The sequence below is a fragment of the Chlamydotis macqueenii genome, chromosome 1 (assembly GCF_036417535.1).
Source record: "Chlamydotis macqueenii isolate bChlMac1 chromosome 1, bChlMac1.mat, whole genome shotgun sequence".
Lineage (NCBI taxonomy): Eukaryota > Metazoa > Chordata > Aves > Otidiformes > Otididae > Chlamydotis > Chlamydotis macqueenii.
The window spans coordinates 143,655,076-143,679,996 of NC_141556.1; the positions used below are offsets into that span (position 1 = coordinate 143,655,076).

Genomic DNA, 24,921 nt, shown 5'->3' on the forward strand with positions numbered 1-24,921 from the left:
GCGGAGAGAAGGAAAAGGAAAAAAAAAAAGTGACCCTGGGGCGCCGGGTTGCCCTACGGGGCTGGGGGGTCTTAGGGTGATAGCCCGGCCCGGCTCCCCGAGGAGTGGAGAAGGAGGAGCCGGGCCGGGAAGGGGCGGCAGGTTTGGGATGAGGCGGGAGGAGGAGCTGGAGCGGCAGGAAGGGTGTTTCCCTGCGCAGCTCCCGGTTGAAGTGACTCAGACAGGAAACTCCCCGCCAGGCGCGGCCCAGGAGCGGAGCCGCCGGGCCGATCCGACCCGACCCTCGGCGGCGGCGGACGGGCTGGGCCGACCGGAGCCGACGGGAGGACAAACGGGCAGAGAGACGGGTCCCTCCCGCCGTCGGGCAGCGCCGTTCCCGGGAGCCAGCGGCGAGCGGGTGAGCAGCGCTTCCCCGGGAGCGGCCTGCCCGCGGGGCAGGGGCCGGCCCTGCGGCGGCGGCGATGATTCCGCCGCTTGGGGTGCGTCTTCGCCCCCTCTCCCCCGTTTACAGACGCTGTATCTGAGGCGCCGGACGGTGCCGCCAGCCCAGGCCGCCGGCTTGGAGCCGCCACTGGCGCCGCAGGGGCTCCTGCTGCTCGGGCCGAGCCGGACCCCAGGGTGCCGGGCCTCGCCTCGGCGGCACGGCTGTGGCGGGAAGGCTGGTGGGGCGGCCTGGCCGGGCGGTGCCGGGCGGGAGCCGGCGGCGGGCAGGCCCCAGGCAAGGCGGCCGTTGCCTCGGGCGGGGCCCCCGTCAGTGGGTGAGGCCTCAGGGGGCAGTTGCCTAAAAGCCGGTTTGAGTCTCGTCGTCTGGGTGTGGGGTCTGAATTGGTCTCGGCGTCTGTAACACAGGGGCGGTCAGAGTTCTGCTTCCTAGGCTGCCGGGGAGCGAGTTAGATGGGGAGAAATTAGACCTGTGCAAGTTTGTCCTGCTTTTCAGATGAAAGAGAGGACCTAGGGTCTGCCGAAGGACGTGGAGTAACTTCCTCTTGAGGAAGGCGAGTTTTATACAGTTAAAGTAATTACGCTGCAGGGAGAGCAGCTAAAGTAAGTACGAAACTGCCAGCGTGGGCGGCCTGATGCCCCCTCGCTCTCGTACCTGTCTCTGAGGAGCGAAGAGGCGAGGACAGACAGGCCCTTCCTCTGCGTGAGCATCCCTCTAGTTCAGCAGCAGCTCTTTGCCTTTCGGTAGGCTCTCATTGCCATGTCTTTTTTTTTATTTTATTTTATTTTTTTATTCCTGTGCTGTTTGATGAGAGGTTTGAGTAGCATTGGTACGTGTAAGTGGTTGGCTGTCCCAGGGAGGCTGTGAGGAGGAAGTTCTCTTTGTGGGATGCAGCCAACCTGCCTGAAGTGGTGGCTGGAGAGTGCGCATTAGAGGGGGAGGAAAGCTGTCTGGAGGAATTTATCCTTAATTAGAAAGTCATACCACGCTTTCCTGTAAACTGTGGGAAATAGAAAGCTTAGGCTAATGAGTGACTCCTGGCCTTACTGCATTCCAGTTACTTATTTATTACAATAAACGTACTGGACATGTACACATGCAGTGTCACTGGTTAGCGTGTTTTTCAAAGGTGAACTTTGAAAATAATACTGTAATGTAGTTCTGTGATCTCTGGATTGTGTTTATATTAATTGCACTTATGCAAACGGTTTTATGCTCAGACTGAGTATCTCTAAGCTATATGCTTGAAGATGCAGTTCTTATTTCAGTGTTCTGGTTCTTGGCTTTGTCTAAGTCCTACTTTTCCCTTTTGAAACTCTTTTTGACTTTTTAAACACGGAGCTCCTCCTAATTTAATGTAAAAGCCTTTTTAAGCATTCCCAGACAACTGGTCTGTGAAGTCTGGCTGGTGTAGTCAGCCAGTGTGTCTCTAGCTGCCAGTAAGGAGGAGAAAGAATTCGGAAGCAGTCTGTGCGGCATTGAGGTACAGCGAGAAGGCTTAGTCCCAATATCATCAAAGCTTGCTTGACTTGCTGTCTAAGAAATGTACAGTAGTCTTTCTCTGCAGCAGCTTAGGTTATTATTATTTTTTTTTTTTTGGTAAAGGAAGATGTGATTGATGGAATATGTCAGTTGTACTTTGTACAGATTGCCACACCTTATTTATTTATTTATTTAAAGAAGAAGCATCTCAAAATCTTGGAAAAATTAACAAGCTGCCCCCAATTGCCCTGCTGAAGATGAGTAAGACTGTGCAATTTGTTTACAGACCTTGGGTTTGGCCAATTCCTGTTGAGGGTCCTGATGAGGAGAGTGGAGTGGTGTTTGAAAAGTGTTCAGCAGTGTTAACTTAAAACTTCTCAGTTAATAGATATCACAGTATCTAAACTTAAGTGGAGCTGAATTACACAAGGGTTGGTTTTTTTTTTGTTTTTTTTTTTTTAGTTAAAAAAATCTACATGATAAGAAAGGGAATGTTCCACAAACAATCCAGACTTTTCAGTTCTCAGCCCCTGAATGTGTGACTTAAAAAAGCTGGTAGTCCTTTCCTGATGTACATGTAGTATCCGAAGTGTTCGTTAGTAAGATTAGTGTTTCTTCAGTTTTCCTTAGATGGAAATTGGCCCGTAGGCTTGAACCCACAAATTCTCTTGGCCCATTATACAGACTTTAAAGCGTAATTAAAAAATTAACAGATAGCTGGAACAGATGTTTGTTTTATGTTAAAAGTTTGTCTGATATACTCCTTAAGTTTTGGTTAGTGCTTTGTTTATTCATTCTGTGAGAGAGGTGCCTTGGAAGTTGGCTTGTTCCCAAGGGTAGGTTTCACAATTATGTCATAACTCTTTTCTAATAATCATCTGATTTTTATTTCACATTTTGATTCTTGAAGATTTTCAAGATATTCAGGCTGAGGTGGAAGCTTCAGGGCAGTTGGACTTGATCTGCAAAGCTGGAACAAAGAGTCCCCTCAAAGCTCCTTTTCTTGGCTTCAGATTTATTCCTCCTATGCCTGAAAGCTGCTGGAATTGCTTGCAGTTGTACAAGAGAGAATTAAATTTAGTATAATTTCCACACGTATTTTATGTAAGCATCAAGATGATCTCACTTAACAGTCGCTGCTCTGCCTTCTCAGGGCCAGTTCTTCATGTGGTTCCTTTACTGTACCAACAAGTAAAGTAAACTTCAACGTCAGGCAATGCGTTATACCATAGTGAATCAGAAGTCAGCTGTGTGGTTGACTTAGCTTCTTTTGAAACAGTGACAGTGCGAGTTTCTGGATTTTTATTGTTTATGTATTTTTAAATAGCTGGAGTTACTATGGCAAGCCCCAACTTCATAAGCAATTATTCTGGAACCAAATTAAGTGCTTGTTTACCTAGGGATGCTGCAGGAGCTTGACACAAACCAAGCGTGAGTGGCCAGTGAAGTGGTTGGGGTGGATCCATCCGTGCAGCTGGGAACATGATTCGTTTGAACAGTCCTGAGCTTCCATTTGGACGTGCTCTCAGCTAGATCAGGCAGGGAGGGAGTGGTAAATATAACAGATCTGGAAACTATTGATATTTAGAACATATACCTTGTTACAAGTTGCCTCTGACAGACCTTATTCTTGCGGGGCATTTTGTTATTTTTTTGCTACATTGTTATTTGACAACATAACAAATGAAAGCTGCCTTTATTTGTTCCTTTTTTTTTTTTTGTGCTGCTTATGCAGCTCTGACACAGTAACATGAAAGAAGGACATTTCAGAATTGTGAACTATAACTGTATACCTACAAAAACTTACTGAGAACTTAGTAATGGTACTTATATTTTAAGCTATGGACATCAGTTTAGGATTCTTCTTTACTATGCAGCCCTTAGAAGCTGACATTTGTAGGGCTCAGGGGTGCACTTTGCTGTGTAATACTGATAATTGAGAGTGTGTATTGATTTGCTTGTTTTAAGTATAATTCAATTAATCCACATCACCTGCCTTTCTAGTGGTAAAATTAATGTATGATGCATTGATGAGACTTGCTACAGGAAGGCAGAGGGTGCAAAATAGCAGATAACACTTCTATCTCTTGGTGCCAAAAATGTTGTAACTCATCCTTTGGGTAGTTGTTTCTTATCTCGCATAAACACACTGGCAAAAAAAATCTGACACTTGACTTAAAAGGTTTTTTCAGTCAGTATGTGGTGTTTGCTCTCTGCCTCTATTATGTCTGTAAATATATGTGCATTCACAAATGTATGTGCTGTAGAGAAAATCCTGTCTTCAGGCAGTTAAGCATTTTTTGGGAAGTGCATCAGTTTCAGTCTTCTAAGTGGAAAAAGTGAGGTGGTGGTAAAAGTGGGTTTGACACAAATAATGGTTGCGCATTTGCCACCTCAGTAGAAACCCCTTTCCCTCAGGCTGGCCATCAGCAGGACAGCAAGTGAATTTATAGCTGTGTTAGCCTTTCTAGAGAAAGACCACTGTAGGGGAGGTGATTTAATATTGTGGGCTACAGTTGAGAGCAGATCCGGCTGGAGGTGCTGGGGAGGGAGCTGAGGTCTCTGATCCTCACCATCTGGGAAGTGGTGGTCCCAGGAATGGCTACAAGCAGCGCTTGTGCCATGCTACCTGATCCCTTCCTCACGTCTTCCATGTCTGGCAGGATGAAACAGCTCTCTGCTCCTGCTGTCAGGGACCCAAATCGGGTATCGGTCTCACGGCCTGTGGAGGCACCGAGCTCAGAGAGGGTTCTCAGGGTGGAAATCCCTTTGTAGCCAAACAAGCTGCTTGCTGGGTGCAGCCTGTGAGAAACTTACTTGGCTGTGGTCTGCCAGGTGTGGGTTTGCAACCCTCCAAGTCACGCAGTGAGGTCTCTGTTAAAAGCTTCTCATTAGCCTGAGAGAAGTAAAGGTGAACATGGTGGTCCTTCAGTTGGGTTGTTGCTCTGTGGTTCTGCTTTTGTGTTGCTGGGACAGGTGCCCTGGCATCATAGGCACAGCTTAAAGTGAATGGCCCACCCGGGAGGAGGTTCTACCTATTCACTTTCATAAAGCTTTTCTGGTTTCAAGTAATTGAGTAACACTAAGACATGAGGAACTGATGCTTCTGTTCTTGCTTTCGTTAGAGGTAGGTGCCAGGGCAGCAAGCTGTGGTGCCCCTCCTTCACTGGTTTACAAAGCAGTTAACTTGTGGAGTGAAATTTCACGATTTCTCCATGCTTGGACCAGGTGTTGGGAGATTTTCTCAGTTTAACGGTGTGTATCTCAACAAGTCTCTCACAGGGCTGCTTTATGCAGGTCTGCTTTTCAGGAATTTTGGTCAGGAGGTGGTAGAATGACAAAGCAACTTTTTAAAGCCAAGAATTACTTGTTTGGAGAAAAAAAAATGCCATTCCCTCCCTCCCCTTCCTCCACCAAAAGGCATCTTAAGACTTCAGACAGCAGATGGACTTATGGTTACTAGATCTGTACAAATGATTAGCAAGGTTGAGTCTCAGTAATGCTCTTATGAATTAATACAATATTAAGTGAAAAGAAAAAAAAAATGCTTTTGATTTTAGAAGAAAATACTTAGATTTCAAAACCAGTGCTGTGGTTTTATGTTAGGACATGAGCCTCAAGAGTTGACGTGCTAAGTGGTGATTCCAGCTGTGTAAAAGGTACAAGGAGCTTCCAGAGAGGCTTACCTTTATGCATTACAGGTACGCAACAGATTTGTTTCCTGGGTCTAGATGAAAAATGTGATATTGCTGTATGTCACCTCAAAATACCTTGATTCTGATAGGGACGTGGACACTTTGTGGTAAGGAAATAAAAATGCTATAGGTCTGTACTTGGATTTATAGTCTTCTTTCAGTGTAGTTTTAATTATTTAGAGTGGATTCACTGACATATATTAAATCAATAAGGAGAGTGTGCTGAATTATGCATTCTGAATGTAAAGTTCAGGTAAACTGTCATGATGCATTGCTCAAAATAGATGTGGATGCTTGTCAGGTGATATTAGGAGTAAAGCTTTTGATGTATTTTCACAGAAACCACATTTTCATGCATTGTATAAAATGTTACAGATGATGAGGAAAAATAAAGCTTAAGAAACTAAAAGCTATTTGCTTATTTCAGTTTTCTTCTTCACCCTGTCCTGTAGTATTTCTGAATCTTTTTTTAAGGCAATTATTAAATTATAACTTGCCTCTTGTCTGATTCTCCCCCTCCTCCACAAAATGCATGTGGTGACACTCTTTTAACAGCTTCTGAAGCTGTTGTGGGTTTTTTTTAATACTGTAATTTTGCAAAATTGTACATTATTCTTGTACTGTGAATATTAAATAAAAAGTATCGGTAGTACAAATTTGCCTAAAATATCTTCCAACTTATTTTTCAGATAAAGCAGTGTAATTTTTTCTTAAATGAAAGTTGGGAGTTGCATTGTTGATTTACGAAGTACTTACAGGTAGAGGGAAGGAGTGGGAATGACAGCGCACAGCCTCTGTTCTGAAGAGCCATTTTAATTGAAGCCTTTGTTCACTTTTTAAACTTAAAATAAGTCACTGCCAAAGCTAGAGCTTCAGCTGCAGGTTTGCATTGAAGAAACCTGCTGGATATAATTAATGCCTGTCATGTCTTTGGGGGCATATCCTGTAAGATGGAGCTGGATGCATAATGAGGAGGCACTGCAGAAGGGAGGCTTGGGGGGCTGCCCCCCTACCTGGGCTGAGTGCTGTGACTGATGGCCTTCCCGCAGGCAGAGGCTGCTGCTGGGGGGGCTCCACTGAGAAGCAATGAGGCTGACCCTGGAGCAACCACATCTGGAAATGGAATCAGGAAGAGAGTGCTCTCCTCCCCTTCCTTGAGAAAATAATGTTTTCTTTTTAATTTCTCCCCAGTCTTGTGAAATGAAAGTATAGTTCTAGAACTCACATGCTTAAATAAATAGTTTGTCTAAGGCTAACAAGTTGCATTGTTGCTTAGATTGAAATCTAAAGACTCCAGACTCTTCTCTTCCTTTCAGTCTTTGTGTCTCATCTCCCTCGCCTATAATGCGACAGACTGGTGCTCAGCCCAGCATCCACTGCTTCTTTCAGCAGACACACAGAGGTGTGCCCTTTTTGATTACAGTAACAGTGGTCCCTCCACACCAAATACAACAGACAACCAACCAAACTCATCTTGAGTAGGTGTGAGTGTGTGCGATCTGTGATGGTAGTCTTTCTGCAGGATGAAAGGTGCTATGTCTGAGCAATGCTGGAATAACTCAATGCACATGTGCTTTCTCCTCTTTTTTCCGGGGTAGTTGTTGCTCTTGCTGCTTCCTTCCTTGTTCTTTGCAGAAACCTTACATTGGGAACCTTATCCTTGCTAAGAAACGAGAGAGCTTTTCACAACTGCTGAACGTGCCATAAGCGCTGTCCTTCAGTGCTAAACTTTCGTCTTGCCGAAAGCAATGCCATGCAGCGTTTCTTCCGAACACACCCATGCAACGGCAGGAAGAATCAGAAACAGAAGTATGGCAGAAATGCGCATTGAGGACAGCTGCAGGAGATAACAGCACAGCAAAATGGCCAAAGCAGCAAAACAAGAAGAGAAGATTAAACAACAGGGGAGGAGTGAGCTGAGTGAGAGGAAAAGAACATGAAAAAGAGAAGAGGAGGGAGTTAGTCAAGAAGCAATTAAAAAAAAAGAACTGGAATTTGAAGGATGAGCAAAATTAAAGTTGCAGTTGATGCTACTCAGAGATGTGGTATCGGGAGCGTTAAAGGGGTGAGCCAAGTAAGTGTAGCAAAACCTCAGCACACCTAACCTAGAATGAGACTACAGTTAAATCTTTAACTTCATTCTAGCCTGAAGAGAGGCCAAATATTGCAGAAGGGTTTTTAATATGTACATAAATTTAGGATTAATGTATTTTTTTTCATGTTCACTCAGAATGCTAAGGCTCTGTAAGAACTAACTAGTAAATCAACACAAGCCCCCTCAGCCATCTAGCCCCACCAATAGCAGATATTGTATTTTATTTTATTTTATATTGGTGACTTTATCTTGGACTTCAGGCTTAGGTACACAGATAAAACAAACTGAGCAAACCCCCTCTGTGACTTCTTGCAGCACAAGTGCTATTGCAGAGGGGGTTGCATGCTGCAGCTACAGGACCCGCCCCTCCTTTTTCACATTCATGGGATGCCTTTGGAGCAGGCTTGCTAGCAACAGTGTAGTGACTCCAGCCTTGTGCTATGATATGGGGGTGCTAGGGTTACACGATGCTCTCTAATTGTGGGAGAGTTTTGTTACTGGTGCTTTAAAAGGGAGTCGCTAGTAGACCTGCAGCTGGTGGCAGGCATCAAGAAAGGCAATTATGTCCTACCGTGGCTCACCAGTCTCGGTGCAGGCTTTGTCCAAAGACCCTGAGACATCCTGTTCATAACCTGTTGTGATGATAGTACAGTATCAGGCCTTCCTGTCACTGGGAATGTGCTTGAATTCGTCCAGGACATTGGAAGGGAGCTCCTACAGTTACTTGACAAGTGTGACCCATTGTCATCTGAGTGCTGGTGGTCAGTGTGTCTGTGAGCCATTTCAGCTGCATGACAGCATCGTTAGCAGCGGTGGCCTCCTGATCTTGATTATCTTGTGGGAGGGAGGAACAGTACTGACTCATGAAAGCGTGACTTTTCGGTTGCATTAATGGTGCTGCCGTTGCTCGCTGAAGTGCCCGATACTGCACAGAATTTGGTTTTTGAGGTGATAAGACTAGTATGTCACTGAGCCCTTGAACCTTGGTTGCACAGTCATGGAGTAGCTATTGCTTGTGTAAAGAGACAGGGATTGCTTGTCATCGTGATGCTTCCTTGCAGGGGACAGAAGCTGGACCGGTAGCAATGTAGGCTACCTTAATGAAGAATGTTGCGTGAAAAATTCACATGTGACTGAACACAAAGAGCTTTTAGTTTGGGAAGTTGAGGTTTTCTAAAAATAGTAATAAAAAAAAAATCAATTCTATGTCTTACATTTTTTTACAGCCTTACATTTTGCCCCAAATCAGTGTCTGCTCTTGGAATCTTGCTTTCCCCATGTGCCCCTCGAATAGCAGGGCAAAGCAGTTAATGTGAGCCATGTAGGAGTCCAATACTAAATGAATTGTTTCCATTATGTGGCCATTCTTCTGGGACTTGGTTTAGTGCGGGGACAGGATAATTCCATGCTGGAATTTTTGTTTTCTCTTTTGCACCTATTGAGCATTTTTTTTTTTATTCTAATTGCAGATGTATTTTTGAAAGCTTAACAGTATGTCAGATCTGTTGCACAAAGGACTGTCAGCTGCTGTTTGCTTTCTTCTGTCTTTTACTTTAATCAGGCAGGCCAGTAAATGATGTGAAAAGCATTTTTCTTTGCTCCTTCAATTTATGCAAATCTGTTGCTTAGGAATGAAGAGGAGTTCCAGTCCCGAAAGGAACATCTTACGCTGATCCCCCTGGCAAAAAGACAGATTATGCTGTCCAGAGCAAAGAAAAAGAGCATTCAAACAGAGAAGATCCAGCGCATTGCTGCTCTCTGAAGCACTTTAGTTATCAGTCTGTTACAATTATTTCTGCTCAGTCTGAAGTTATAGGTGTGCAGTTGAACAGCTGAGGCTTTTGTAGTTTAATTAAAATAGAACTAACAGGGAGTTTTTGAGAGAGATCTTGGAGATTTGAAAGAAAAGTGAATATTACAGTATCACTGTGCTGTTCTTGGAAGAGAAGATCCATTCCTTTTGTTAGCCCTTCCCTTCGCCAAGGGCCTTTTGTGATGAGAGTCTCATGGTTTAACTTGAGTAGGAACATTACACAGAATATTGAATCAAATTTTCTTCATAGAAAAATGATTTAATTGATTTTCTGCAAGCCAGTAACATAGAAGAATGACACAATGGAACAGAAGCAACCTGAAAATGTGTCGCCATACGGATAAAACTTAACTTCTGCTGCTGTGCAAACCAAGCCTATTCCTGTGGAAATGTTGCCATTAGTTCCTATGGAGCTCACTGAGATGGGTCCCATAGACCCTGGTTCAGCAGGCCATTAAGTCATCTTTTAAAATTTGTCTCTATTTTAATTTCTCTCCTGTGCATGGACTGTGGAATGCCTTTGTTCCTCCTTTTCAAAGGATATGCTTCTCTGCTCCCTCTTCAACTGTTGTGCGTAGAATTTTCCTTATTTTCATCATGGTATTCTGTCCTGTAAAGCAGGGTAAGCTTTGCTCTATTTATTTATTTACGCCTGTTTTAGAAAGACAGAACAACTCACATGGCCACGTATTTCAGTTCATGGATTGAACGGCAATAGTAATCTTCAGTATCCACACCAGGCTGGAGATTTTGTTTTAATTTAAGTTTCAAAGATGCTTTTGCAGACTTAGGAAAGAAGAGAGGCAATGTCAAAGGAAGTGCTGTTTAAAGTGCAGACAGACTTCCTCTTTGTCTTATTTTGAGCCTGGGAACATATATAAGCACTTGGAGATCAAATGCATCTGTTTAAAAGCAAAAGGAAAAAATGTGTCCAGTGGACTGCAAAAAGGCACAAGGCATCCCTTCCCAACACCTGTTTTCAGTCAGATGAAACCGTGTTCTCATCTGCAAAGTCATAAGATATTCTAAAATTTCTATAATCCAGCAATTTGTTGTTAGTCATTTAAACTCCACCTTAATTATCTCACTCGTTGGCATGATCATTCTCCATTTTTTTTTTATATGAAACAATTTTTTCCACTTGCAAAAGTCAATGTTTGAGATCTTTTTGGGTTACGTAGAGCATGGTCTTACCAAAACCAATTCCCTGAATGTCCTAAAACACCTCGGCTTTCTTGGGCTGTGTTTTCACGCTAATATTTGCATGTCTGTTATCGGTGTTGGGTGTGTGCTCATTTTAAGAGCTTACGTTGTCCTGGGTGCAGCTGTGGCCTGTTCTGTGCAGCAGGAGGCGGGGTGTGCTGCAGCATCTCTTCTTGCCCCACTTGTGAAGTTGCACGGGTGTGTTGCTGAACAAACCATGGTAGCTTCTCCCGCAGTGGAGTAAGAGAGAGGAACTGTGCTCGAGCGGGTCAGGCTTTGCTGATCCTAGCTCAGAGCATGGCGTGCGGCTCCTGGCTGCCCCCAACTGCTGATGCAGCCTTTTGTCACTGAGGGCCCCAGCCTCTCCTCTCGGGCGGTGGGAACTTGCCCTGCAGTTATGGTAGCTGTGGGATATACTTTTCCTGAACTGTTTCAGGCTGTTGGAAGAGCGTTTTGAACGGATTCATGCTGCTTTTAAAGGTAAAGTTTTCATGGAACTCATGATTAAATGACTGAATATATTTGGGTTTTGAGATGTCTGTTTAAGATACTGGTGTCCAAGAATGGTGAAGAAAAGGAGTCCATGTGCTCTGACTTGCATGGTTTGTAAGAATGAAGATTTTATGATAATTTCAGTGCTTAGCCCTCTCTTTTGCATCTTAATGATCACTTTGTTTTATGCCTTGTTCCTGGAAAAGCACTTGCACTGTCTGTGTGAAGTTGGGCTCTTGCGTTTCCCTCTGCACCCTGTTGCTTTTCCTTAATTACAGAGGACGATGAGGCACTGCTGTTATTTGTCCGCTCTTCTCACCCTGAGATGCAGCGTGGCTCAACTCTTTGCCCATTTAGCTCTTCCTGCCTGCCTGGCCAACTGTGGCGAGAGGTTGTGGTGTGTGCATTTGGGGCAGGGAGGGAGGTGGTCTGTCAAAAGAGAAAACAGCAGTAGGTGGGCTGCTCTGAAGAGGACAGGACCTCAGGAGGGGTTTGCTCTGCTGTCGCTGATGAGGGGACAGCCTAGGCAGAACGGTTCCTTCAGGAGCTGATGGGATGTGCCTCATTTTTTAGCATCCATTTTCAGAGTCCATCCGAAAAGTGAGATGAATGAGTAGAGGGAAGTTATTTCATCCATCGCTTTCCCATCTACCACTACTAGCTTGGTGTAGCCCTTTATGTCCAACTGAACCCAGCTGAGCAAATACACTTGTTCTGCTATCAGACTATTGGGGACAGTCTGTCAATTTAGCTGAAGTTCAACTGAAAAAAGTGCAGATCCTTTATGTTACTGTCTCTTTCATAGGTGTTTGTTTTTTTTTTAATTGGAGGTTGATGGTAAAAGGAAATCACTGTTCATGAACAGCTGAGCTGTTGCCTGAATGAGATGAGCCTTTGCTCACCTTATCAGCTCGAGTGCCTTGGGCAGTGAGGTTGGCTGCTGCATTCCCATGTGTGATACCGGTGCTGGGGAGGGGTTCCTTCTCCACGACGTTGCGTGCTCGCTCCTTAGATCTTTTGCTTGCTGTGCTGTTGGCTAAACCCTACTTTCGTTTTCCATGGAAGTTTACCATCTAGGGCATGAGATGAGCGTGTGGTAGCAATAGACCCGGTTGTGTCCATCACCTGATCTTTCTGGTGTGCAGCAGTATGGCAAGAAATGTGCTGTAAGGAGCTGTCAGCAAAAACCGCCTTGAAATTATCACTGTGTCTGGATCGTGACCTGCCGCAACCCGCCGTGTTTGAAGTGGAAAGGCTGCTGGTTTACTGCTCTGACAGTTCTGTGAGAATAAATCCTTAAAGATTTCAAGGTGAGGGTGCTCAGGTGTTCCCAGGGTGTCAAATCTTTGAGGGAGTGATGCAAAGGAAAAAATACCTGTCAGCTATTGATTTAGGTTTTAATAATTTTTGTTTACTTGAGGGAAGTTTAACATTGTTACTCCTTTTTCCAAAAAGGAGAGCAAGGATTGCTGTAAAGTGAATACCTCTGCTGTGTAATAGTCTAAATCAGTGTCTTCTGAAGAAAAGCTGCTTTTGTTGTAGCTCTACTTTTTCTTTTTTTTACCAAAGGGCTGAATTATAGTATTTGTCTGTGGGAATGGTCACTTGACAATCTAAGTCCAGGGGATAATGCCAGTTTGTAAGTAATTTAGTCAGCATATGTACTTGTACTTCTTCAAGGAGTTACTTCCCATTCTTTTGCTATATATTTTCAGGATATGAAATATATATTTTGATTATTTTAAAACATTTTGTGATAATACAATACCATCCTCATAATCTGATCTTGTCTAACACAGCCATAGAATTCCATCTGATAATTTGTGTGGTAAAGGGCTTTATTTTTTCACCTGTAAGTAGATATTATCGAACCCAGTTATCAGAGGTTGAACTTTTTATGTTGGGAACTGATGTCTTTGTAAAGCTCAGCTGGATAGATTCTTAAGGCCACTAGAGAGCATTTCTGAAAAAGTCCTGGCCGGATGATTACGGCAAAGGCTAAAGAGGAACTTTGTGGTAATTTCTGCATTTATAACAAGGTCTCAAGAAGCCTGCAGTTACCTAAGTTCATTTGCTTTACCCGTATTTGTTTTTTTATAAACTTGGTTGCTAGCTACAAGTTCTATGTGTTGGATTGTGCGTGCTGTTGCTGAACATGTATAAGAACTATCTCTTGTCATCAAGCATCATTTTCCTGTTTTAGGTATTTATAGACTGAGTGCCTGAGCGGTCTTTTGATCTTCTCTTTGATAAATAATCCAGCCTACTTAAATCTTTCACTGGAAGAAATCTTAAAAACTCAAAGGTTTTTTTTTTTTAAAAAAAAAAAAATCCCCCCCCCTAGAATCTGGGGGAATTTTTTAAACTTTGAGCTTGAGAGCTGAATAGTGTTACAGCAGTCCTCTCTCTCATGGTGATTCTGAATTTAATGCTCTTTTCCCTACTCTCTGCTTTCTCAGTTCTTACCTTCTATTTTTTTATTATTTCTTTTGGTCACTTTTCTATTATTTTTTTTTTTGTCCAAAACAATTTTCCCCATAATTTGCTCCTGTTGACATATTTTTTCCAAATAGTCTGAAGCCTCAGCAGGCATAAAAGAGCAAGGCTGAGATGCATGCTGAGCATCTTCTGATATAGAATATAGATCTTTTGCAGGAACTTCAACATTATTCTGTAAGGATAGAGATGTGAAAATGATGTCTCTATTAGGATTGACACTCCTCTCCTCTAAATACCAACCAGAGCAATGTTGTGAGCAGGATACTGTGTACCATGCAGTTACACGGCTGAGAACAACAGTACAGAATTATGGCATTTTAAAAAGTTTGGCACATCTTTTGTCTGAATACGTTTCAATAATGAGCTAGCTCTGAAGTTAAATAAAAATGTAAACAGTGCTAAAGGGACTTCAAGGTGTGGTACTTTTTGTTTGTTTGTTTTTCTTGTGGACAAAATGCAATAGATGTGGCTCAGTGAGCTTCTCTGCAACATGAGCTCTTTTGAGCAGGCCAGGCTCAGCCAGTACTCATCTCTTTCAGAACTGAAGAAAATGAATAATATCTTAATTTAACCTAGTCAGTGGCCTTGCACTAACATACCTGCAATGCTCCCTAAAAACTCTGTGATTGATACTTCTGATCCTTGGACATGGCAAGACTTGGCACTGTAAGGCTGAAGCTTGTCAGTGCAGGAGACAGGGATTTTCATGCTTTGAAATCCAGAAAAAGAAGCTGAGAATCAGCACAGATGCTACTGTCTCCTGCTTAGAAAGCTGGATGTGCTCATCAGATGCCAAAATTTAGCACAGTGTGCTGGCATATGTGAATCTCTCCCCTGAAGGGAGAATGTCAGATAATGAATGTTTTTTAATTAGGTTGTGTAGGTCCAGGAAAACATGTTCCTGGAGTGCATTTTGACTTTACTGCTGTAATGATGGGTCATGATACAAAGATAACAAAAAGAAAAATAATATTATTTCAGAAGTAGTTCTTGCATTTCTTCTATCTGAGAAAATCCGTCCTGGAAAATCTCAAGTAGGTACAAAGCTGAAAACACAGCATTGCAGGAATTTAGTAAGAAAGTAATTCTCACACCTTAGGTAAATTTACTAGTATAACTAGAATTATGAGTATGACTACAGCGTTTTAATCTGTTCTCATATAGATAAACTCCTAATCAGACTGCAGCTCCTGATTTTTTTTTCAGTAGATCTTTGAAATTTCTTATGTTTTTTGCTGAAAAGGGATTCTGTGAAAATATTAACTCTCCTGCCTGGTAATTTCACCTGTAATAACCACCGTGAATGACTCTTGAGGAGACAAAACTATCCAATTCTATGTCTTGTGAATTTTAGTTTTCTTAAATTAATTTTTCTGAGACTTACGGGGAAAATTCTGGTTTTCCTAGCCCTCCATCATTGTACATAAGAAACAACCATTGAGTTTTGGAGCTGGTTTTAATATCAACAAAAACAGCAGAAAAGAAAGGGGAAAAACCCCAGACTTCAAGGAAATCTCTTTTGTCCTGGTCCCAGGGCTTCTGCGTCAGGTGAGGATGCGGCAAGGACCATGTGATGGTGTCCCCTGGCTGTGGGACATTGTCTCCTGGCTCACATGGCGTGAGCATGGCCGAGCTTCAGCTGTCCCTCCACTGCCGCCATTGTCAAACCTCTGCTGCTCGCTTCTCGGGGAGCAGAGGGGAAGCATGAATCATGCCCTCACATTTGCAAATGTAGGAAGAAGCTGCTTTATCTTTCACGTCTTGCGAGGTGCCAGAGTAAAAAGCTGGAGAACAGGAGCGTTGAACGTGGCCAGTGAAACACCAGGCTTGTGGATACCTCAGAATTACAAAGTGGAGCTGAAAGCAAGCAACCTGAAAACAAGAAGGCTTTTGTAACAGTCTGTGCCCAATTACTGATGTTTTCCTGGTTCAGAAAATGCTGATCTGTCTTTGTGAAATCATGCTGAAGGGCTTGGAAAAATGTGCCTTCCCATATTTCTTTTCACAACCCAGAGGGCAGGAAGAAGCTTTTGTTCCTTAGCTTGTACCTCTGACCTGCTAACGGGGATTTCCCAGATGTGTGCTACTAAATAGATAGCAGTGTAAGTGAGATGGGATTTTGGTTTTGCTTATGCTTCGGTGTCTATTTTTAAATTGTTTTCCCAGTAGTAAAAAAAAATCCAAGTAGTCTGATAGCCTGAGAATAGAAAGCTGATGCTGGGGGATAACTCCTGTGCAGTTGTAAATATTGAGGCCAAAACGGGGCAGGTGTGCTTTCTGAAACAGCACATTTGAGGATTAAGGGCCGTATTTTCAGAATATTTGCTTGTAGTGCTGAGGAAACACAAGTCAGGAGCCTGACTTTGGTGGATGCCTGGCTGTCTCCTGCAGCAGAGACCTGAGTCATTGATGGACAGTGTTTCAGGGGTAGCAGGAAGATCTGATCTATGGATTGGGCAGAGGATGTTGATACTTTTCTTGCGCTCAATGACAGCTCCCCTTTACATGGATAAGAGCAGTAATTTTTGGTGTAGAGTGGGCAGCCATCTTTTGGCACTGTTTTTGGAGCATGGGTGGAGTGCAACAGGTTTTTTTGTAGCACACCCCTGCTGTGCTTTCTTGGACCTGCCACTTTGTGGCCATTTGCATGTCCTGCTCTGCGGCAGGGGAGAGGGCTATGGGCCCATTGGTCCCACCGCCGGCATGTCCTGGAGCAGCCGCACAGCCAGGTGTTCCGGCTTTGACAGAGAGACTACAAGGAGGAAAAGTTTCAAGTTGGAAGGAGCCTCTCAGGTAAACTAACGTGCATAAGTGTTGCGTTGTTTTCTTTTTTAGCTAAAACTTGATCTATAGTTATTCAGACCTAAAATTAAAATACTGTTTACTTGAAATGTGGTGTTGTATTAGCAAGTCTCAGTCCTTTAGGGTAAAACTCTCAAGAGTCCGACCTCCATACAGGACTTTTGCCCAGATGTGGAATTTTTTTGGCATTTGTTTATGGAGTATGCCATGTTTTTTGCCAGTCTCTAATTTGTGAATAACTGTGGTTCTTGTGAAGGAGCTTGATCTGGGTGTAGGCAGGTGTTGGGCAAGCATCCTGGCATAGGTCTGCCAGCCAGCACTCCTGTCAGTCTAGTTCTTCCTTGTTTTTTTGTCAGGGATTGCAAATTGCACAATATGAGTGTTTGTTTGTTTATTTATTTTTAAAAAAACCTTGAAGCAAGGTTTGAGCTGGGGTTTTGAGAAGCCAAATGCCCGTGGACCTTTCTGATGGTGGTTGTTTAAAGTTGTTGGCAGACTCTCTCCGCACGTGGCACGTCAGCTTTGCGGCAATGGCTTTGGATGCAGGGTAGGTCTTTGAAGGTAGATAGGTAATCACTTCTATCTGCTTCCTTCCCTTTGCTTTGAGTTTTGGGGTTTTTTTTTTGCCAGTTGTGCCCTTCCTTGGAGGTAAAGCTGTTGTTTCTGTGGGCCTTTCCCCAGGAAACCATAATTAGGTAAGAGAAAGGGAGGAGGTTTTTCTGCCAGGCTGTTAAAAGAGCAGCGAGTCAGGGCATCGCCAGCATGTCCCGACTTTCTCTTGTGGTGAGCTTTTGGTAAAACTGCATCAAGATCTGCTCATTCCTCCACTGTGCACGTGAGGATGGCATGGCTCCACAGGGGTGATGTGTGCCAGGCAGAGCGCTGCTCCTCTGGGATGTGGGTGCTCGTGCTTCAGTGGGTGTTCCTGCCCGCCTGGTTAGAGCCAAGGGCAGCGCACAGCCACTCCTTTCACAGTAGGTGCATGGTTTTGCTCTGGTAAGCAGGGGAAAATAACTTGCAAAGCCCTATAGGAAAAAAGAGACAGCTTGATTAGAGGTGTTACCTTAAAAATGTGGAATTCTTTACTTCACCAAGGAGGATGAGTAAGTTATAATACAAAGTGGCAGACTGGGTTGTTCTTTACGCTATGCTTTCTTCGTAAAATTTCTTCTTGTTGCTGTTCTTGGTTCAAAAGCTCATGCAGTGGCAGTAGTTGGAGGTGTTTGGAGATTGCCATGACCCTGAGGGGTTTTGGGCCTCTCTATCACCTTTTGACAGCCAGATCTCCTGAGGTTGGACTGGTAGTAGTATCTGTGCATAAAGATTTGAAGACACATTGGCTCGAAACTGAGCATTAGAGGTCATCCTCTCCTCTATTTTTGGTGTATTTCTGATGTGCAGCAATGGGGTAAGAGCAACATTTCTCAACTCATAGAAGTAAGAAGGAGGATATTAGTCCTAAAAGTATTTTTTAAACTTGTATACGAAAACCAACTGGGTTTCAGTTTGACTGTTTCCTTTCCATTATGGTTAAAGGGAAACTGCACATTTCCCACAACATAAGTAGTTCCCCACTATTCATATTACTCATTTGTTTTCATTGTATGTGGTAACACATAAAAAGTTGTATATATGTGTGTATATCTGTATGTATATGTGTGTGTATTTTTTAACCAGGTACAAAATGACTGCTCAAGTGACACTGGAGGATGCCTTGTCCAATGTGGATCTCTTGGAAGAATTACCATTGCCAGATCAGCAACCGTGTATTGAACCCCCGCCATCATCTCTGCTTTACCAGGTATGTTGTCATTGTAGGAAAAAGTTTTTCCATTTCCCATTGCTGTTAAGAAAAAGAGTATGTGGTTTTCAAAAAAAAACAACAAACACACCAAAACAGGTTTATATTTGCAATACATATAAAAATTCCTTTTCCTGACAAAGATTTTAATTCTGTATTTTCCTTTCTCTGCAGCCAAACTTCAACACTAATTTTGAAGACAGAAATGCGTTTGTCACTGGCATTGCAAGATACATTGAGCAAGCTACAGTCCATTCTAGCATGGTAAGTAGATGTCCAGATATATACTTTTCTATTACTTGGAATAAAAGGAGAGGAACATGTCTTCTTGCAGTTCATTTTAAGAATTGTGGTCACAGAAAACCAAAAACCAGGTTACCTGCAACACTTCCAAGAGGCAGTAAGATGAAAAAGTACGTGGCTTTTCTTTTTTCGCACATGTACTTCATCATTTTAAAATTATCTTTCTTCTCGATCAGCCAATATTGCTCAGAAATGTCTTGCTTTCATTGTGCATTTTTCCAGTATTCTGAGATGAGTTAGTTGTATTGACAGCTAGCTGCTGTAACTTGAGTGAAAAATTACCTTCCATCCTCCCAAATTTCCACTATTTCTCTGTCGGTTTAGTGGTGTTGAAAGGTTTTTGTTGGCTTCCTCACTGAGGAGTGTGTATGTTAGTGGTTTATTGGCATCCTTTTGTGTAAGGTATTCTGTGGTTTTTGACAGTTCCACAACAGAAGGTAAGACTTTGTGCTAGTAACTTGACTTCTGTTGATGGTGTAGCTGGTTTGGGATACAAAAGAACTTGCAGACTGCAAATGCTGGCCTGTACTGAACTTGTTGGTTCACAGCACTCTTGGAAAATGAGGAGTAATATGTCTTGTAATTCCAGAAGCCAGTTCACAAATAGTGGAATGGGCAGATTAAGCATGTGATTACATGCTACTGAAAATTATGTAAATTTACACCAGTCTACTTTGAAAATTATCTGGCGATTCCTTAACCTCATTTGATTGTTATGATGTTGTTGGACCTCTCTTTTGACATGTAAAAAAGGATATTGCTCTGCATGTGCTGACTCTTTCATCCTCGACCATTCCACCCTTGGGGCCAAAGTTTAAAAAGAACAAGATTACCATTTACATTTATATTTATAGATCACAGTGTCTTTAGTTTTGGGAAGAAAGAACACAAAACCAATCTGATCTGGGGAGGTAGTAATTTTTGTCGTTCGGTAAGCATAATGGCTGCAGTTGTTGATTGGTGTTCTCATAGGTGTTTATTGGCTTAAGTGATGTGAAGATGGTGATGTGAATTCTCTTAGAATTAGATTGGGTGCTAAAACGTATGACTAAGAATAAATGGATTATTTTACATACGGTATGATGTATCGTTCAGCTGGCAATATATGTGTGTTTGTACATACGTGTTCTGGTAAGAGAAATAGGTTTGTTTGGACAGGGATTTGGAATGATGGAAGACAAGTGGATTTAACCGTTTTATATTACGATGCCTAATTATATTGAGTGTCTTTCTTACAGAATGAGATGCTAGAAGAAGGTCAGGAATATGCCGTTATGTTATACACATGGAGAAGCTGCTCAAGAGCCATTCCTCAGGTAAAGGATGAAAAACTGTCATGCAACATGTCAACTTCTGTCTTCTTTTGGTGTGGAGTTGCACAGATAGAGTTTTGTCAATAAGCTCTGAAATTTAGTCGACTTTGGCTCCTGAATTAGCCTTTTTTTTTTATTTATTTGATAAGGCATTTATAGCAATACCTTGTGAGTTTTGTGTCAGTCTTACTGATTGGTTCAAGAGTAATATAGGAGTAATGTGCTCTAGAAAGAAAACCTTTGATTGTCAAATCTGTTTACATAGAAATTTCATTCAAGAGAACGGACCCTTCCTGCTCCCAAACTTAATATTTAAATTCAGAACAGATTTAACAAGTAGCAAAGCATATAACAGTTGACATTCAGATTAAACATTTATGTTTTAGGTATCCTAGGTAGTAATTTTCTAAATGTCAGAGCTACATAGTGTTTTCTTAATCTGTATACAAAAACAGAACCCTGTGAATAGCTCACAAGTCAGCCTCAAGTGTCTGGGAATGGTTGTACAGGCTTGGGGGCCGGGGGAGAATATTAAGATGTATCAGAAAACTGAACAAAATTATAACCATGAGTTGACACTTGCCTGCTTTATAAGGAGTTTGTAATGCAATTATTTTTGTACTGAAATGCAAGGAAGGCTTATCCTGTGGTTTAAATATTTAGAGTGGAAGTCAGGTGATCTGTTTTAATGTCTAGTTCTGGCCCTATTTTAGTGTATGATTTTGAGAAAGTGGCTTAATGTGGAAAGAATATTGTCCTAACCATACAGAGGTGTTTGACAACTAAATTGTTTACTGTGAGGTAATATATTTTTTTTCCCACAGAATTAAGCTTAGAAGACTTGCACAAAATTTATGAATTTTATTAATTCAAAACTAGAAATTTATGCCTTGAGTTTGTCCATTTAGGATGATAATGCATTTTCTCAGGATCTTAGTTTCTGAGGCTTTATGAAGGGAAATTTCAAGAGTAATGATCTCTTTAATTATCCTCAGGTCAAGTGCAATGAGCAGCCTAACAGAGTAGAAATCTATGAGAAAACGGTGGAAGTTCTGGAGCCAGAAGTCACAAAACTGATGAATTTTATGTATTTTCAGGTAAAAGGAATGGAAAAAAAAATTGTCAGTAGGCTTTTATTTTTTATATTCCTATTTTGCATGCTCAATATTGTGTGCTCAGATACTGAACCTAGTCATTATCATTTGAAAAAAAACCACCCATATTGTCTCACAGAAGGACAGAATTTCTAGTGCCTATCTTAGAAGCTTCAGTCAATCTCCATTAAGGCTTTCAGCATAAAATCAAAGGTAATTGCATATGGTCCCTGTGTAGCACGTGGGGCAGAGATCTGGCACTTTAGGAAGAAAGGAAATAGAAATATAATACGTTTCATGTGTATACACAAAAGTGTTTTGTCACAGAAACCATTTGTTGGGGAGTGAGGGATTCACAAGTCTGGGCACCAGAGCAGCAGGTGCAATTTTGCTATGGAAAGTCATAACTGAGGCAAGCTAACCCAGTTGTTCTGACCCGCTAGCCACACGGATGCTGGACAATAGCAGTCTGTCTTGCTTTCTCCGCCCGTCCTGGCAGCTTGCCATTTGGTTCAATGCACTGAGGATGTTTCCAGGCATTACTCATAGGGAGTGAGAGCAGCTAAAGCCTGTGAGCCCTGGAGCACACAGGAAGAGGAGACTGAATGAAATGTAATATTTCCTGTCGTCTTCCCCAACTGACGGATCTTACTGAGCACAATCAATCTTCTTTCATTCAAGGAGATTAGTGCTCCAAAGTCAGAACAGATTCCTCTTTACATTTGAAGTTGCTGTCTTTTTTGTACTTCTAATCTCCATCTCAGGTGACCCTGATGCATTCTTGGAAATAAGCCCTCAAATAAACATGTGCCAGGATGATTTTGAGAGTTGACATGTACATCATCATGCTGTGGATTTTATTTGTTTTAAGAGAACGTACCTATAATAAGACTTGTAATGCATGTAAACTTCCTCATTAAAAAGTATGAAATCACTTGTTTCAAAGGGATTTTGAACTTTTACAACTTTAATCTGCAAAGAAGAATCTTGCTGGTGACACTTGTAGCACACATCAAGTACACAGAAGTAGAGCTGAAAAGCCTGTGCTGATGCCTTGTTAGCCTTGCATGCTTTAAATATTTTTCTGCTTCAATGGCGCTTTTCAGTGGACCAGCTCCAGTTACGCGATGAAACTTTTTTTCCTGGAAATGTCATGGCTTTTCCTCCCTGTTTCTTCTCTTTTTTTTCCCCATTAGAGAAACGCAATTGAACGATTTTGCGGGGAGGTGAGACGTTTGTGCCATGCGGAGAGGAGGAAGGACTTTGTGTCTGAAGCATATCTGATCACGCTGGGCAAATTCATCAACATGTTTGCGGTACTGGATGAGCTGAAAAATATGAAGTGCAGCGTGAAGAACGACCATTCAGCCTACAAGCGGTAAGTGGCAAGGAGCCACAGGACCCGGGTTTCTGCTGCCAGGATACAGGTCTCCCACGAGATGGCAGCAGTTGGTCTTTTTCTGATAGCTTTCTCTTCAAAAGTAGTCCCTTCAGCTGTGGGACAGATTATCTTGAAACTAGGGATGCACTGACTGCTGTTAGGCAGTTGAGTAAATCTGTTTGCTTTATGCAGTTTTTCCAGCAGCAAAAGGTTCTTCTGCCTTTTAATGCCAAGCTGTCAAATACTTCTGTCTTGGTATGCGCTAAATGTAATGAATATACTTTGCTCAATAGAGCTTTTCTTCTTAAGTTTGAGAGGAACTGGCTTTCTGGTCACTTGTGCCACTTGGGTCCTGGTCCTGGTCCTTTCCTTGTATCTACTTTTGACATTTGTAGCTGAGAGTTACTACACTTGTTCTTAAGACATTTTAGCTTTGCTGTTCGAGGTCATCGCAACCACAGGTGTAGCAGGGAGGGGAAGAAGGTGGGACATCAGTGTCCAAGTTTTGTGCTTGAGCTGCCAGATGGTATCAGGTATCTTTTGTCAAACATGGTGGTCAGAGCAGCAGGGGAAGACAGTCTTTATGCCAGCTGTAGCATCTGTGGTCTTTCACAAAGAAAACCATTCAAGCAGTTACTAGCCAATTTTATCTATGCTGCTTCCACTTACGTGAGATTTAATTTCTACCTCTACCAGTAGTTGACTTTTGTAGTAGTTGTTGTGCCTGGAGACCTCCTAAACTTACTTTGTTTGTGTTTTTTTTTCTTTGGAGGCGTGGTTCTGGAGGACGTGTTTTCTGGAAGGCTGCCTTTTCCTGGGTCGTTGCATGGCTTTGGTCTATAGAGCCACTGCTGCCCCCATCAAATGAGGGATATATCCAATGGTTTTTGGGTTAGGTTGGGTTAGATCTTTTAACTAGGATGCACAGGGGGATTTGTGATTGGAAAAGAGGTTTTTTTCTTCTGTTTTCAAAGGGCTGCTCAGTTCCTGCGGAAAATGGCAGATCCTCAGTCCATTCAAGAATCCCAGAACCTCTCCATGTTCCTTGCCAACCACAACAAGATAACACAAGTAAGCGTTAATTTTCTTTTTGCAAAATACCTATTAAAACAAAACTCTTCCAGTTTGATAGTAACTGTTGTTCCCCAGGGAATATAACTAATTGACTAATATCCTTTTCTTTTTTTTTTTTTTTTTTTTTTCTTTTTACAGTCTTTACAACAGCAGTTGGAGGTGATTGTTGGCTATGAAGAACTGCTTGCTGATATTGTAAATTTGTGTGTAGACTACTATGAGAACAAAATGTATCTAACACCCAGTGAGAAACATATGCTTTTGAAAGTAAGTTTCTTTCTGGTACAAAATTAAAAAAGAATTGTTCAGGCAGGACACAGATGTCTGAATTCCTGGGTTTTTCTGTTTTACCTTTTTTTAAAATTGGAGATTAACCAAACAGCTCAAATTATTCCTTTTCCTTTTTTTTTTTTTTTTTTCACCTCTCCATTGTCTTTTTACTATATTGCATGTATTGCATGCTAAATCTATTTTAAGTTTCTCATCCAGTTTTGTTTTTCATAAATTGAAATTGACCCAATTGAACTGCAGCCTTGCTAGGAAACCAGTTATATGGAATTGTGTTTCTATGAAATATGACAACAGAAAAGAACCACTACTTTTTTTTTTTTTTTCAGACATGTGGCAAGTTTGTATAAAAAGCTTTTGAAGGTGAGGCTAGGTATCAAAGATTTCAGGGAACAAGTAGCTTAAAATTAGGGCTAATAAGCAGATAAGTTTAATTAGCTGGAATACGTACGTGTAAAAAGAGAGTGCTGGGCAATATGAAGTATAGTTGATCGTATCAGCTGCATATCTTGCAGTGGAAGAGAAGGTATAGAGCAATGATTGAAAATTTGCCTCATGACAAATATTTTGAGTCACTTCAGTGTTTAACTTCTGAAGAGCTCTGTTAATTAGGACGAAATGGAAGCATCTTGAAACAATACACGAACTCACGCATTTGCATTCTGTCTGCAGGGGTGTTCAACGTGTATTTCATAGTTAGGACTTGTATTCGGTAATTGTGTGCTTAGAACACATTAAGTGGCTAATGCTCAGCTCCTGCTGTTGTAAATATTAAAGTATAACTTTATGCTAATGAATAAATTGGACAAAATGTAATTAGATTTTTTTTTTGATGCTTCTGCGCTCTTGTGTGTATAAATCAAAGGTACGCTGAAAGCCACAAAAAGGAATAGCTCAGAGATGTTAGATCTAAAATTCTGTTACAGATCAGTTTGCACATACAGAATTTTAATAAAATGGAAGTGAAAACAAATGTCTAAAAATAGCCAGACTCTAGCTTCAGTGAGATTTTTTTTTTTTGTACACTAAACATTTATAGAAGCAAGTAGCATCTTTTAAGGATAATTGATCAGGCTAATGTTAATGTAAAAACTACTAATATGCATATAATAAAAGAATACTACAGAAATGTTTTTAAAATATT

At 41.9% G+C, this 24,921-nt stretch overlaps 1 protein-coding gene across 1 annotated transcript in view; it reads left to right on the forward strand.

Moving 5' to 3' along the window:
- The first annotated feature begins 224 nt into the window (after positions 1–224).
- Positions 225–24,921, forward strand: part of CYFIP1 (cytoplasmic FMR1 interacting protein 1) — a 78,197-nt gene continuing 53,500 nt past the window's right edge. Inside the window, exons 1-8 of the mRNA XM_086768899.1 lie at positions 225–397; positions 18,201–18,324; positions 18,499–18,588; positions 19,866–19,943; positions 20,936–21,037; positions 22,231–22,412; positions 23,390–23,486; positions 23,628–23,756. Of these exons, the coding sequence (XP_086625025.1) occupies positions 18,208–18,324; positions 18,499–18,588; positions 19,866–19,943; positions 20,936–21,037; positions 22,231–22,412; positions 23,390–23,486; positions 23,628–23,756 (795 nt within the window). The 5' untranslated portion in view covers positions 225–397; positions 18,201–18,207. The remainder of the gene's footprint in view (positions 398–18,200; positions 18,325–18,498; positions 18,589–19,865; positions 19,944–20,935; positions 21,038–22,230; positions 22,413–23,389; positions 23,487–23,627; positions 23,757–24,921) is intronic.